Raw genomic sequence first — 16,133 nt, forward strand, 5'->3', positions numbered from 1 at the left:
TCATGGTGTATCCATTCTCCTTTCTAGTTCAATGGTAACATTGTTATGGAATGTGAGCAAGTTGCTAAAACATGGCCTTCCCTTAGTAAACCCATGTTGTTCATTACAAAGTAGAGATTCACTGTCAACTCATTTCTGAATGCGAGCCCTGACCAATTTTTCCAAAATCTTCACCACCACTCCTGAGATACTAATTGGTCGATAGTTGGATACATCGGTCTTTGCACCACCCTTGTGCAATAGAATTACCATACATTCCTTCCATTCCTGCGGAATCTTCCCTGTTCTGAGACATTAAATATTGTGGTCAAAGGAATGGCCAGTTCAGCTGAACACTCTTTTAGCACACGTGCTGCTGTTCCATCAGTCCCTATTGTTGAATTCTTATTCAGTTTGCAACAACTCTAATACCTCGACCTCACACACCTGCGTTTTTTCATCTAGTGAAGAGATAACAGTGAACTCAATGTTGCGTTCACCAGGTTGATAGCTTTTAACGAAATGGGCACTCATTAACTGAACAACCTCTTCTGCATCTATAAACCTTACACCATCTGGATGTAGAAGAGTTATTCTTTCATATTCATTCTTTCTTTTACTTGCAGCATATCTATAGAATTCTTGTGGGTTGCCTTTAGCATGCAGAGCCAGTTTCTTTTCATAATCAGACTTTGCTTTCCGTACAACACTTGTAACTATTCTAGCCTGCTGCTTATAACGGACGTCATCCTTATGCAAACGGTATTCCTTCCACATCCGCGAGGTTAGCCGAGTGGCTTTGCGCTCCGCAACCATATGCCTGGGGAAGGATTGTCCTAGGTTCGATTCCCGTCGACGACGTGAGGAGCTTAAAGATCTTCCTCAGCCATAGCCAAGTTAGCCGGCCTTGGGAGTGGGCAGCAGGTTTTTTTCCGCCAGTTTATCTGGGGTTTTTCATCCCGCAAGCAGGCAAACCGAACCCGTGAACACAGGCTACAGTCATAAAAATACGGCAAGGAAGGCAACGGAAAACCACCTTACGTCACTATTTCCCTAATGAGCTGCAACCCTCTCAAAGAGAGGAAGCCACAGGATCAGATCAGATTCCTTCCACATCGTCCTTTTCTTACGAATCTCTTGCTTAATAAGATTACACATCCATTTGACTCCTACTCTATTTATTCTTCGAACTCTCGGAACAAATTCTGATATCGCATCATTTAAGTATTGTTAAATGCTTCCCATGCACTGTCGATATTCTTTCCATCCAGCAACCGATCCCATTCCACTGAACTCAGTATACTCCTCAGTTGGTCATAATTTCCTGCTTTGTAGTTCAGCATGTAACCTTTTCTGAATGGAACATTCATAAACTTAGTCACTTCCCAAGTGAGCACCGCATGATCACTGTCACCAACTGGAAGCAGAATAGTTACGTCTTTAACTGAAATGCCCTCTGACACTATAATCAAATCTAACACTCTTTGACCTCGAGTTTCTTCTGTCACATACTGCTTGAGGAAGTGGTCCCACAACAGCTCAATAAATGCATTAATGCATTTTCATTCTTCTCATGAGAATCTACTGCTACCCAATCAATATTTGGATAATTAAAGTCTCCCATTATGATTACTCTTTTCGCGCTCACCTTTTCTATTTGCAGTTATTATTTTGCATTTAAAAAAAAAAAAAAAAACGATTCAACGATGACTTCTAAAGCCGGAACAGGCCATGCTAGGCCTAAATCCTTGATACGTATGATGATGATGATGATGATTAATTTTTGCATTTTTTGTAATTAATTTGCATTTTTTATTAATTACTTTGCAGTTATTTGTAAGAGGAATATTTAAACTTTCACAAAACCGAACTGTAACTCAGATTTCTTCATGAAACATCAATTTGCATTATTATTATTATTACATCCTTCATGGAGTCGGCAGACTCATCGTGGGAGGTTCATTCAACTAACAACATATTCATCATAGAGTATTTTGCCATTGCCATTGGCTTAAAAATAAAAATAAAAATAAAAAAAAGTTAATCCGAGTCCGTTTATTGATATTTGCAAATTGTGATCAAAAAGCTTCCGGATGCTGCTCTCTCTCTCTCTCCCTTTTTCTCTCTCTCTCTCTAAGATAATGGCATTTACAGCTATTTTCTGCTACCTTCCCGCCTCTGAAGTATGTTATTGATTCCAGATAACTTATCTTCATTTAAAAGCCTTTAATGAATCCTCTCATCATAAACGGAATTCGAACCTGATTCCTTAAAAGTGAAAGACATATGTGCCTGTTTACTAAAATGCTACTTCTCAATGACGCAAGCTACAGTTTATGAATAAACGACACAGCTCAGCAAGTTTTACTCTACTTAAGTCTAACAGAGGAGCTTTGTACACTAACTATATTATTGACTACAACTGTCATCTGGCGATCAATCCGTAAACTTAAATCACTGTCCATAAAATATTTTATATTTTTGCGTCCTCTTCCGAAATAATAAAATGGAATCGAAGTTGTCAATTATTTTTAATATTTTATATTAAAAATAATATTAGTTGGTCAGATCATTTTGTTCATCAACAAAAAAAAAAAAAAATAAATAAATAAACAATTCAGTATTACATATGTAAGACCTCTATCATAACTTATTCTTCACAACATTTGAGCTAGGTTGTGTGAAATCAGTGGCGCACTCAGGATTTAATCTTGGAGGGGACCGAGTACTCAAGATTTAGTTGTTGTTTTTTGTTGGGGGGGGGGACTCATGATTTAATCTTGGGGACCGAGTTGAGTAAGCGATTTGAGAATACACACGACGCATCGCATACGACCTATGACTGAGCATCTGCAGTGATCGCCAATACATGATACCCGTAATCTCTGGCCGGGCTTGGGCAAACAAAGTATCGCTCGAGCACTACTTCGTTCGCTTGCTTTCACAACGGCCATGATTCCCAAGAGCCAGAGGGTATTCCCACCTTATGTGAACGCTAATTCATAAATAGTATAGAAATAGAAGACACGACACAACATAAATGAAAAAAAAAAAAAGAATTAATTTTAATTAGGAAAAGAGATATGAAAATTTTCTAGTCTTTTTTTTTTTCTTTTTTTTTTGGGGGGGGGGGGGAAAGGGCTCCTTGCTCCCCCCCTCCCTGGGTGCGCCAATGTGTGAAATTATGACTGACGCAACTAAAGCTATGAGCTTAGTGTTGTTAATCGTGTGTATTCCTCTGGGCGGTTTGCTGAAAAACCCGAGTTTCAGAAAGGGGAGTCGGAATCCTGACATTTCATACGAGACTGGCTAGTTTACCTTCAGCTGAAAATACGTCATAATGAGCTAAAAAGGCTTCCCTAATCTATAGAAATTAGGCAAGAAACTTTAGCTCGAACATTAGGAAATTGGTAGCCAACTCACTCCACCTTTCAGCAATCAGTTTCCCATTTTTGCTTTGCAAGCATAAATTTTAATGGCTATTATTTTTATCCCTTAAATAATCTGTTTAAATATTTTTTTTACTATCAATATACAATTAATCGTTGTAGTAATGATGCGACTACAACAACAACATGCTAAAATAGCTCCAGCACAGCATTTATAGTTGTTGCTTCTTTTTTTTTTTTACGTTAAAGCATAAAAGATATTTAAGTTTGTTTAAACTGAAGTCCTTTTTTCTTTTCTTTTTTTATGAAACTCCCACCCACGAATGATTGTAGGCCTCTATTATTACTGTAGATAAGGGTTAGATAATCCAGAAGTCCTAAGCTATACACGAAACATGGAACTTTTATGATTTAATTCAGATCTTTACTAAGATCTGAATTAAATCATAGAGGGGTAGAGGGGCCACTACCTGCCACTTGCCTTAATGCATAGCATCATACATCTCCTCAAGGAGATGTGCTTTGCATTAAGGGTAAATATTAAGAATAGTGATCAGAACTTATTCCACCTTTACCTTTGCCTAAGACTTGCACTACTTTGTGGGTCGCCCAGACTTGCACTACTTTGTGGGTCGCCCAGACTTGCACTACTTTGCGGGTTGCCCAGACTTGCACTACTTTGCGGGTTGCCCAGACTTGTACTACTTGCAGGCGCAAACTTGACTTACATTTCTGTTTGCTTACTTGGGAAATGGATCAAAACCAGATTTAAAATAGCCTGGTATCTTTAACATATATTATACCCAAGGTAAAAAACTTTCTAGATACAGGCATTATCAAAAGTGAGGAGAAGGAAAGTGGGACCTTTCTTGGGATAAATAAATAAGGCAGAAATGTGTTTCAATAGGGTGTTCTCGCCCTACTAAAGAGTATCAAGATCAGTTCAGTGCAGTGTTTAAGGCTTTGAGAAATGCCCTGTAATCAAATGCCCTGTCATCAGCAAGACGACTGATAGAATTTCAGGCATTGGGTATAGAATAACCTGAAGCTTGGAAGGAGCACTGAGATTATTCAAGGAACGGAAATTTGGTGTAGTGTCACCAGCAAGACGATTGATAGAATTTCAGGTCGTGAGAGGTTTTTTATTATTATTATGTAGAAAGGACGAGCATGAGCAAAGTAAGAAAATCACATGAAAGAAATTAATTCACTGGAAAGCATAGTGAAATTCGTTTGGGTTAAAAGAAAAGAAAACCATAAGGTGATATTTGGAAACAAGCCTCTTGCAAGACCAAATCAAATGCACTGAAATGTTCACAACGACTATTTAAGGTTCTTCACCGTTCTGTGTCTTGTCCATAGCTTAATCATGGTAAGTAGGAGTTCCCCTGTGGATCGATATTGGTAGGTGATCCCTGATTAATTGGCTTCTGAGTTGTAAAGCAGTAGAACGATGTTTGTGAAAGGGATCACAACTGCCAGCAAATATGATGGAATTGTAGGAATTCATATCTATATCGGGCAAAATCCTTAAGATCTGGTTTTCGATATTTTAGGGCATCAGCTCCTCTTGGAGCCGACGCCCTAGAACAGGGGTTCCCAACCCTGTGCCCGCGGGTACCATGGCTCCCGTCGACCAATTTGTGTGTGCCCGCCGCTGTTCAACCGTGTGCCGTATAGTTTGAAATAATCACACAACAATTCATGGCATGCTATATGATGCATGCTTTAATGACACATGACGAGTATTAAACATACAATGTAAAGTAGACGCATTCGAAGTTGTTCATTACAGTTTATGAACTGGAATATCATCATATTCTCCTAATTATGAAACACTGACCAATGAAATGCAATGCCAAAGATCACACTAACTTACATATATATATATTTAAATTTTTATATAATGTAAACTTTTAAGTAATAAAACATTTGATTATAATGTAAACTTTGTACGTATTCATTTAACAAACGAATTCAAAAAATTTGCTTGAAAAAATAGATGGTGCCAGTCGCCCTATCGGTATTTTAGATTCTGCTCTAGGAAACAAAAAGGTTGGGAACCCCTGCCCTAGAATATCAAAAATTATTCGAAATAAGTTTGTAAAAAAAAAAAAAAAGTATAAAGCATTATGTAATTTTTTAAATATTTAGAAATATTGAAACAAATATGCAAAATATTTATTTTTACTGCTGATATCTAACAACACCATTTTCTTAATATTTTTAGGTTGTCAGAAGGGATGGTATCTTCAGAATAATCAGTGCGTCCAAACTTGCTCTGATGGGTATTTAACAAATGCTCAGTTCTCAGAGGAACTTTCATTAATGATCTCCATTTGTCTTAAGTGCCACTACAGTTGCCAATCATGCAATGGAACAAACGATTATCAGTGTTCTTCTTGTTACAAAGATGCAGTACTGATGGATGGTTATTGCCATCCCAAAGCTCTAGTGGTAGAATTGAAAGCGTACTCTGATTGGTATATGGAGATAGCAATAGCATTTATTTTACTATGCATAGTGGTTGCTGCTCTCAGCATATATATTTTGTCTGTATGGTATCCAACAATGTGGGTGTGCTGCAGCAAAACAGCGAAATACAGCAGTCTGCCAACTAATAAATCTGAGGAGCCTTTATTTCTACCAGCAGAGCCTTAATCAGTTAATTAATATTCTACCGAATCAAAGGGAAACGATAATGTGCCTCGATGAAAAAGTTAAGGGGGAAACTTTTCTTTCTTCTGCTTAAGGTGTCTTATAATTAATCGGAAAATGCGAACATGTGATAATATACAAAATAGCCTTGCTACTAGTATTGGTAATATATGTTTTTTTTTTTAAAAAAAAAAACGACAATGTAATTAACTTGTGTGGAAAAATTTGTAAACATGTTTTGGTCAATCATAATTTAATGATGTATAATTAAAACTTCCTACAGACTGTTAGAAATTTCCAATTAAGTATAATAAATGACTGAGTTGATTATTTCCTAATTAAATTCATTTGACTTCGACTGTCTGTATGTAATATTGATTTTAAATATGTTAATAGTAATGTCATTACTGGTGTCAATGAAATGTGAATGTATACATTAATAATGTTTCAAAAATATTCAAAAATAAAGTAGTATCAAATATTTAGTATATCGTAAAAAAGCTTCAAGGGAAGTGGAGGAGGAAGAAGTGCATAAAATACAGACGACTTTCAGATTTAGTATTTCTTTAGGAATTTATTATTGTTGTAACGTGATACCTCCGAAGAATCCAAGGACTCATCAAGGGAGGACACTCCACTTCTCCGTCTCCACCATTTAATCCACCAACTACACAGAACCATTACTACCATTATCATCATCCACACACACCACGCTATTTATAACATTATAAACTTATTAAACCATAAAGTCAAAAGTTTAATATTAAGTTTAATATTAAACTGACATAATTTTAATATTAACTTATAAAATCATAGCTATCATAATAAAGCACTAACCAACAGCGATCTCCTCAATATTAGAACATAGCTCTCTTCTTGAAAAACAACGGAGACTTGGATAAACGAGGGGATGGAAGAAGATGTCCCTAACACTGACCTCCCCACACCCAACAATGAAAAAGTTCCTCCAATTGTACTACGGGAAAAAGAATGATGGACGGCCCTCAGGCCTATTATGCAAAACCACCAAATTGCCTATTCATGGGCAAAAAACGTAGACGACAGAGTCAAAATCCAGCCTGCCACAGTAGGTGACTACAGACACCTCACAAAAACCATGGATGAGTTAGATATTAAATATCATACTTACTCACTGAAGTCGGAGAAAAACCTAAAAGTTGTACTCAGGGGAGTAACAGAAAACATCAGCACAGATGAAATAACTGAAGACCTCCGCCTCCACGACCTCCAACCTGTCAAAGTCAGCAGAATGTTACTGGCCGACAAGAGTCCAATGCCCCTAGTACTCGTACAGATACCCAATACACACAAGAACATATACAACATAACAACGATCTGTGGTCTGAAAATCACAACTGAACCACTAAGGAAAAGAGCCTCATTGGGCCAGTGCCACAGATGTCAGAAGTACAGACATGCACAGAAACTCTGTAGAGCAGACTACAGAGTTTCTGTGCCTCAAATGCCTCAAATGTGGGCAAAACCACCTCACAGCAACCTGCTCAAAATCCAGGACCTCACCAGCCAAATGCGCGAACTGCGGGGCCCTCACCCGGCAAAATACAGAGGCTACAGTCACTACCCTAAGAACAAAAGGAAACAGATCTCTCAACCCTGCCCACAGGCACCAGAGTCGACGGCTCCCCAGTTGCCTGACATCCAACAAAAGATAACAAAATACCAGCTCTCACAAATGGAAAATACCAACAGTGTGGAAAGCTACCGTCGAAGAAGGACATATGCCGAAGTAGCCCGCTCTTCCAAAGATATCCAGCAGGACCAAATTCTTCCAAATATGACAACAGTCATCACAGACTCATTGGCAAACATGCTTCAAGACTTCGGTAAGTCAAACCCTTCACCAAACTCCACAAAAAGATTTCTAAAAGAAACTCAAACCATCTTATCAATGCTTGTTAATGAACAAAACTAGATTACTCCCAGACTCACTACAGATCGCCGCTTGGAACGCCAATGGCCTAAAAATCAATACACTGGAGCTTCAAGAATTCTCTCACAGATACAACCATGACATCATCCTAATTAATGAAACTCATCTAAGACCTGCAGACAATCCAAAACTGAGAGGCTACACACTATATAGAAATGACCGACTGGACTACAGAGACGGTGGTACAGCCATATTTATCAGGCACAATGGAATACCCCCCACCCCCCCAACCTCCAACCTAGAACTCACCAGTGTCGAAGTCCACACAAACTCAACTGGAAGACTTAAAATCTATGCCACCTACAACTTCCCCACTAAGACCCTGCTATTTTCTGACTTGGATGCTGTACTAGGCATAAATGAATCCATCATCGTCGCTGGGGACTTAAACTCCAAACATCCCTCCTGGAACAGCAGAACTAGAAATAAAAATGGCCGTATCCTCTTCAGCTACACAGGATTAAATAACACTGTCGTAACAGGACCCACCGAACCAACCCACCACAGCCCAACTGGCACAGCCGACATCCTAGACATCGCCATCATACACAACATCAAATACTGGTACAGCATTCAAGCACTGAACGAATTATCATCAGACCACAACCCAATCCTACTTCACTTAGGGAACAAAGACCAGTCACCTCCCCCCAAAACCTCCATTGTCTGGGAGAAACTTAGGAAAATGCTACCAGAACACATTGGTCCGGTTCCACATATAAAAGCCAAGGAAGAAATAGACATGGTGTTATATCTTCGTTTATCTTTATTAACTTTTTTCTTTCTTAAGAGTGCCTTACTCAACTCTACCTAGGAATGCTTCCTTTTCGGACACAGGCAAATTTATTTTTTATTACTGTGCCAGCCAGAGTCCTATAATATGAGCTTATTCAAATTCAGGGATTATTCCTAGGTTAATTGGCATTCATTATAATATACACTAAACAGATACTGGTACTAATTGCAAACGTGGCCAATAATCTATTACTCAAACACTTTCATTAAGTTCCCTCCCGCTGTGGTTCTAAATTTTTGCAAGTGGTAATTTGAATTCTCAAAATCAGGCATATACACAAAACATGTTTATTGGAACAAATTACAATTTACAACTATAATTGGAATGGGATACTAAGCTTTTCAAAATCTCTTGCTAAGTTAGTTACTCAATGCTAATTCAACAAAAACACTCACAGATCAAATTGCTAATCACACACAAACTATAAAACATTAAAACTAGCTAACTATGTTATTCTAAATCAAATTCTTATTGCATGCTACATTTAAAGACACTTTACAACCCGTTACTATTCTAGCATAGATCATCTACAAAATTACAAATTCACATATAATCTCAGTCACATGCAGCTAAAATTTCACTCCTGACATTCCTTTGTTCAGCAGAATTACTCTATCTATTATTACTATTATTACTATTATTACGGGCAACTCCAGGGAGTCATTGGACTCATCGAGGGAGGCCCCAAATCATATTCATCACAACTATTCGACATTCATACAGTATCTATCATACCTCGCCTTAAACTCATTCACTGTCACAGCATCCACCACAGACTGAGGGAGCGCATTCCACTCATTCACTACTCTAAAAGTAAAGAACCCAGCTCTAATACCTTTACTAACCACACTTTTGCCCAGTTTCCTAGTCCTCCCACAACCAGCCCTGTTCTCAAAAATATCTTCTGAATTAATTTTATAGAAACCCTTCAGTAATTTGAATGTCTCAATCATATCTCCCCTCCTCCGCCTATCAACCAATTTTTGCAACCCACAAATCCTCAACCTGTTCTCATAAGGTTCATTCCACAGACCTGCTATCATCTTGGTCACTCGCCTCTGGATCCTCTCCACCTCCTCCCCATCAAGAAGAAACCTAGGTGACGAAATCTGAGCACAGTAGTCAAGATGGGGTCTTATCAAGGCTCGATAGAGAGGAACAATAACCTGCTTGTCTCTGCTTGTCAACGTATTCTTCAGCAACCAAGTGATTTGATGAGCTGATTTGGCCACTTTTGCAATGTGTCCCCTAAATTTCAATTCCTTATCCACCAACACCCCTAAATTTCAATTCCTTATCCACCAACACCCCTAAATCTCGTGCCTCATCAATTTCCTGGAGCACGGTTCCACCAAGGCAGTAAACTGCCTCCAATCTTTTCACCCCAAAATGCATAACCTTACATTTTGCTACATTAAATTGACATCCATTCTCCCTAGTCCAGACCTCCAATCTATCCAAATCATCCTGCAAAATTTTGACGTCATCTGCATTCACTATTGCCCTACCCAACTTCGCATCATCCGCAAACAAATGAACTGTTCCTCTCAGATCCTTTCCTATATCATTTATGAACAAATTAAACAGCAGTGGTCCAAGAACAGATCCTTGTGGCACACCACTAGTCACAGGCCGTCTTGTGGACTCTACTCCTCAGTAAACCACTCTCTGATATCTCTCCGTCAACCACCCTCCTATCCATCTCACCAACCCTATGTCCATTCCCATAAGCTGCAATTTATTGATTAGAATTCCATGTGGTATCCTGTCAAAGGCCTTAGCAAGCTCCAGTAGAATCACTGTAAACCATTACCCTTATCCAGTTCAGCCATCACTGTGTTATAATACGTGAGCACGTTACTGAGGCATGACCTACCCTTCACAGAACCATGCTGTCCCCGATACAGTATCCCATTTTCTTCTATCCAATCTTGTATTTTCCTCTTGACTATTTTCTCTAAGACCTTGATAATGATTCCTGTTATGCTGATTGGCCGGTAATGTTCAACAGCAGCCTTGGAACCACCTTTGTGCAGTGGAACTATTTTCCTCTCTTTCCACCCCCTTGGGACTGACCCAGTCCTGAGGCTCAAATTAAACAAAATGGTCAAGGGCACTGACAATTCTTTGGCCGCTTCACGTACGACACGAGCTGGTATACCATCCAATCCCACAGATGTATTGACATTGAGGTTCTGTAATAGACTAGTTACCTCTACTTCATTCATCACAATTCCAGTATAAGCTGTTGGTTCTTCCATTCCTGCAAAGTCACCACCTGGATGATATACTCTTGCAAAGTGCTCGCTCAGTAATTCCACAATATCGACTGATTCGGTTACCTCCCTACCCTCAGCATTTTTTAAGATCATTCTACCATGAGCATTTTTCCTTTTACTTGCAACATATTGAAAAAATTGTTTGGGATTCTCTTTAGCCTGCGTGGCCAATTTCCTTTCGTAATCTGCTTTTGCTTTTCTTACCACCCTTGTTACCATCCTGGCCTGAGCTTTATACTGTTCCTGCACCTGATGGTCACCCTTCTCCTTAAATTCCCTCCACAATTGTTTCTTTTTTTGCAGCTCAAGCTTAATAGTGTTATTCATCCATTTAACCCCTACTTGATTTATTATTCTGACTCTTGGTATACAGTCAACCATTGCCTCCTGGAAACAGTTCTTAACCACCTCCCATGCACTATCAACATCCAGCCCTTGCAGTTTTACATGCCATGGCATTGAGCCAAGCACACACCTAAGCTTGTCATACTTACCAGCCCGGTAATTCCACATGTACCCTGTCTTAATTGTAAATTCGACTCCTTCAGCCACCTCCCAAGTCATGACCTTATGGTCACTCTCACCAATTGGTGGCAACATGGTCATGTTCGTTACAGCTACATTCTCAGTTGCAATTACTAGGTCCAGCACTCTCTTCCCCCTGGTATTTTCCAAAACATGTTGCCGTAGATAGTTGTCCCTTAATAACTGCATAAAATCCAATTCCTTCCTCCCATGTGCCCTCTCCTCTTTCCAGTCAATGTTACCATAATTGAAATCACCCATAATAATTCCACTCCTTCCACTCATTTCTTCTATTTGCTTATGCATACTATCCCCACCGTCCACTCCATCACCCGGTCTATAGCAGCACCCAATTGTATATTTTGTTCTGCTAGATTCTATCTCACACCAAACAGCCTCAAATGTGCTTTTTTCCGCATCCTGCAGTTCAACTTCTATACTCCTTGGCTGAAGCTCATCAGCTATCATCAATAACACTCCTCCTCCCTTTTTATTCACCCTGTCACTCCTGAACACGCTATACCCATCGCATTCAATCCCACTAGCTTTATCATCTTCTGTCAGCCATGTTTCACTAATACCGACAACCTGTGGCCTGGAAGTGCCAACCATGGCCAAAAACTCTTCCTTCTTGTTCCTAATACTCCTGGCATTAGTGTACATGAATCGCAGAAACCCATTTTTCCCATCCCTACTTTGATGCCCTATACTAACTATCCCATTCTGATTTGTTGTCCGTCGTACTCGCCCGGGCATAATATACTCATTCATACACTTAACTGCCCCCCCTAAAGTCTGCATATCTACTCCCCCCCTCTTAATAAATCTAGTTTCCCTGAGTCTGCACATCCACTTCCACATCATTCATCAATACTCTTTCAAGTCTCCATACACCAACTCCATTCAAATGTAACCCATCCATCTTATATAAGTCCTTTCGCCCATCGAACTCATTCCACACATCCACAAATTCCACACCACTTCTCCATGCATAACCCACGCATAAAGTCATTGGCAATTATGGCCCTCCTTCTAAACACTTAGCTGTCATCATACCGCGGTAAGATACTCACCATCCTAACTCTCTCACTCTTCTCTTTTGCTACCTCAAACAACTCCCTCACATCCTCTATCATTTCCATTTTGTCCTCTTTCAAATCATTCGTTCCTGCCACGATTATCATCTCTTTCACCCTCTGTTTTTGCAGTCGAATAGATTCGCTGACGTCCTTTATGTTCGCACCAGGCTGGTACGACTTAGTTAAACTCTCAATTATTACGCCTCTTAATAGCGAATCCCCATACAGCACTCGCTCCTTCATTTTATTGACGTTTACGAACATTCTATTATTTGCCGTCACAGACTTCCGCCGGTTATTTGTCGGTACGTTCAACACACATTTTTCCATACGCTCCAGTTGTCTTTTGGCTCTGTGTATCGCGTCATTCAAACGGGCAATTTCGCTACTCGCATTTATCTCACCATTTTCATTATCGATCAAATCATCCATTCTTTCTGTGTTTCTACATTCATTTACACTTTCAGCGACGCTCTCACACCTATCTGGCACTACCACGCAATTCTCTAGCACACCGCCATTTTCTACATTCTGACTATCGTTAACGATATCAGTCTCGACACGCGAAACACGCTTGAAGTCCTCATTCTCTTTACACTTTCTACACATATTAACTCCACTATCACTTTCTAACCAGACTCCCACCACTCTTCGCAAGGCATACATCTCACAGACAGCACATTGCATAAATTCGTTTACATCAAAACTCTTAAACAAACATGGCGACCTGGCCGCCATTTTTTTCTTTATCGGTGCCATGTGTATGCTATCTTTTCTTAAAAATAATAATTAAAATAACAGAAAACACGCAAAAATTGCACAGACACACCAAGAAATAAAAAGCAAACAATATTACTTAAAATTCTAGTAAAATATCTAATGTTAACACAAAATAATACTAATCTTTTCAGGAGCTCTCGACAAGCCGACGATCTAATCAGTGCGACACCAAGCGACCTCCAAAATATATCTCAAAATATAAATCCTTATTATAGTCCACTATGAATTGTCCACTTAATATAATCTAACATTAAATTCTGTCTCATTCAAACATATAGTAAAGGTCTTTACATTATCCATTCTTTTTCCGAAGGTCTGTTAACGGCCACGTGTTATTCGGGTCCTCCTTCGATCGGTTGCTTCTGCAATAGGCTTATGACTACGCTGTCCGTTTTACATTCTTCCGGACTCGAACTTCTCACTGCCTCGATATAGTGTTGTCTTTGCTCCTACTTGAGTGGGACATCCAGGGACCGGCACAATTTCTGCATGGGCAGAAGGTTCGCATGCTGCTCGTCATGGAATCTTGTTCAGCTTACTCAGAATGCTTGTCCGCTATCCGGCATTATGGGACATTCTCGCTCGACCTTACTCCATCCACTAGTCAGGAATCCTCGAGGTGAAGTCAGGAACAACCAGGAAAGAACCTCACATTATCGCGTGCATTGCCTTATATTTCGTTCCTTCATTTCCACACGACCCTTATTTTCAAGCTCTCAAAATGATCCTCAAAGTCCTAGTTGCCGCTAGGTGCTGTATTCTAGGGAATACCGCTTGCGTCGTCTTCCTCGTACGTTGCAGCTTGCTGCATTACGGCCGATACGTGCGTATGTAACTCGACCTTTGCACTTGTACTCTTAACTTCTTTGGCGACTTATTAAGTTTTGGACAGCTTAATGGGACAAGATTATACTACTATTTCCTTATTACAAATTCATTAATCCGATAATCCTTCAGTTTAGTTTTCAACTACAAGATCTTTCTAGTGTGATTTAAATGTTATTACACAACTTCCTATACAACGGAAATTCAGAACTGTGTGCTGTTAACCAGGTATTATCTGACTTAGCCAAATTCTTATGTTAGATTCTGAATGAATAATTTCTTAAAATTCAACCATTCAGTATCTAACAATGGCAATAAAGAACCTCACCAATCAAATCAATAAAGCCATAACAGCAGCCAGGTATCCAAGATTACCCACAAACAAAACCGTCTTCCAGAAGAAATCATGGACTTAATATGGTAAAAAAACAGACAAGGAAAAAGATATTACAACACACGTGCTCCCCAGTACAAAACAGCCCTCAACAGATTAAGCAAATCTGTCTGAGAAGCTCTCCAGAACCACAGGAATCAACAATCTACAACAAGTTCACCTCCATCTTCACAGCAGATCATTCCATATGGAAATTCCTAAACAACTCCAGGAACGAGCGCAAATCCCCCCCTCCCCTTGCATACACAGATGCTGACAAAGCTGAACCCATAGCAAGAAACCTAGAGAAACAATGCAGTCCTGCATATGAGAACCTAAACATCAGTCATGTATACAAGATCCATCGTAAAGTCAGGTTCACAGTAAATCGTCCAGATGACAATCCAAGCCCTATAATGCCTACCTCACCTACCGAAATAATTGGCATCATTAACCATCTCAAGTTCAAAAAAGTCCCAGGTCCTGACGGCATCACTAACAAAGTCATTAAGGCACTACCACGCAAAGCCATAGCACATCTGGCAAACATCATAAACTCAATCCTCAAATGGCAGCACTTCCCCCATTCATGGAAAATAGCTGACATCATCCCAATTCACAAACCAGGCAAAGACCCACACTTACCTGAAAATTACCATTCCATCAGCCTTCTATCTAACTTAGGTAAAATAGCAGAGAAAATCATCCTCATCAGACTCCAAGATCATGTCAACCAACTAAATATCATTCCACAAGAACAATTTGGCCATCAAAATCACAGCACCACCCAACAGATCCATAGACTGGTAAAATACATCGCCACAGGATTTAATTGGAATCAGCACACTGGAGCCGTCTTCCTAGACATCTCAAAGGCCTTCGATAAGATCTGGCGCCAAGGCCTCCGCTACAAACTTATCATCGCTAACCTTCCACTAAACATGATACGCCTGATCAAATCATACCTCTCAAACAGGAGGATGCAAGTCAAAATCAATGAAACAGTCTTAACCCAAAGGAAAATCCTCACTGGAGTTCCTCAAGGATCACTGCTAGCCCCGATCCTGTTCAACATCTATATGGCAGACATCCCTCAAAATCCTCTCACATCCGCCATCTCCCTTTATGCAGATGACACGGCTATACTAGCCAGATCCCGCCAACCACATCTCGTAACCAAAAAACTACAAGACACCATCCTGAATCTAGAAAAATGGTTTACAGACTGGCGACTACAATTAAACCCTCAGAAAAGCAAAATGACACTCTCCACAAGAAGATGAGCATCCCCCAAAGGAGACATCAACTCTAAAATTCCCTGGAAAACTGAAGCTAAATACTTCGGAATACTTCTCGATAAACGATTATGCTTCAACAGCCACATCAAGAGCACATGCACCAAAGCTTCAAAAGTTATCGCCCAGCTATACCCCTTGATCAACAGATACAGCAAACTAAGCTCAAGAAACAAAATTCTA

General features: G+C 39.7%; 1 protein-coding gene across 2 annotated transcripts in view; it reads left to right on the plus strand.

Moving 5' to 3' along the window:
* The window catches only part of LOC150099690 (furin-like protease 1, isoforms 1/1-X/2), a 280,807-nt gene extending 274,300 nt beyond the window's left edge, over nt 1-6,507 (plus strand). For both annotated transcript variants that reach the window (XM_090403953.1, XM_090403954.1), the window contains exon 16: nt 5,599-6,507. In XM_090403953.1, the coding sequence (XP_090260079.1) occupies nt 5,599-6,029 (431 nt within the window). In that variant the 3' untranslated portion in view covers nt 6,030-6,507. The remainder of the gene's footprint in view (nt 1-5,598) is intronic.
* The last annotated feature ends 9,626 nt before the right edge of the window (nt 6,508-16,133 follow it).

Source organism: Typopeltis vanoorti, chromosome 14 (genome assembly GCF_054136105.1).
Source record: "Typopeltis vanoorti isolate ZY-2024b chromosome 14, IOZ_Tvanoo_1.0, whole genome shotgun sequence".
NCBI classification, from domain to species: Eukaryota; Metazoa; Arthropoda; class Arachnida; order Uropygi; family Thelyphonidae; genus Typopeltis; species Typopeltis vanoorti.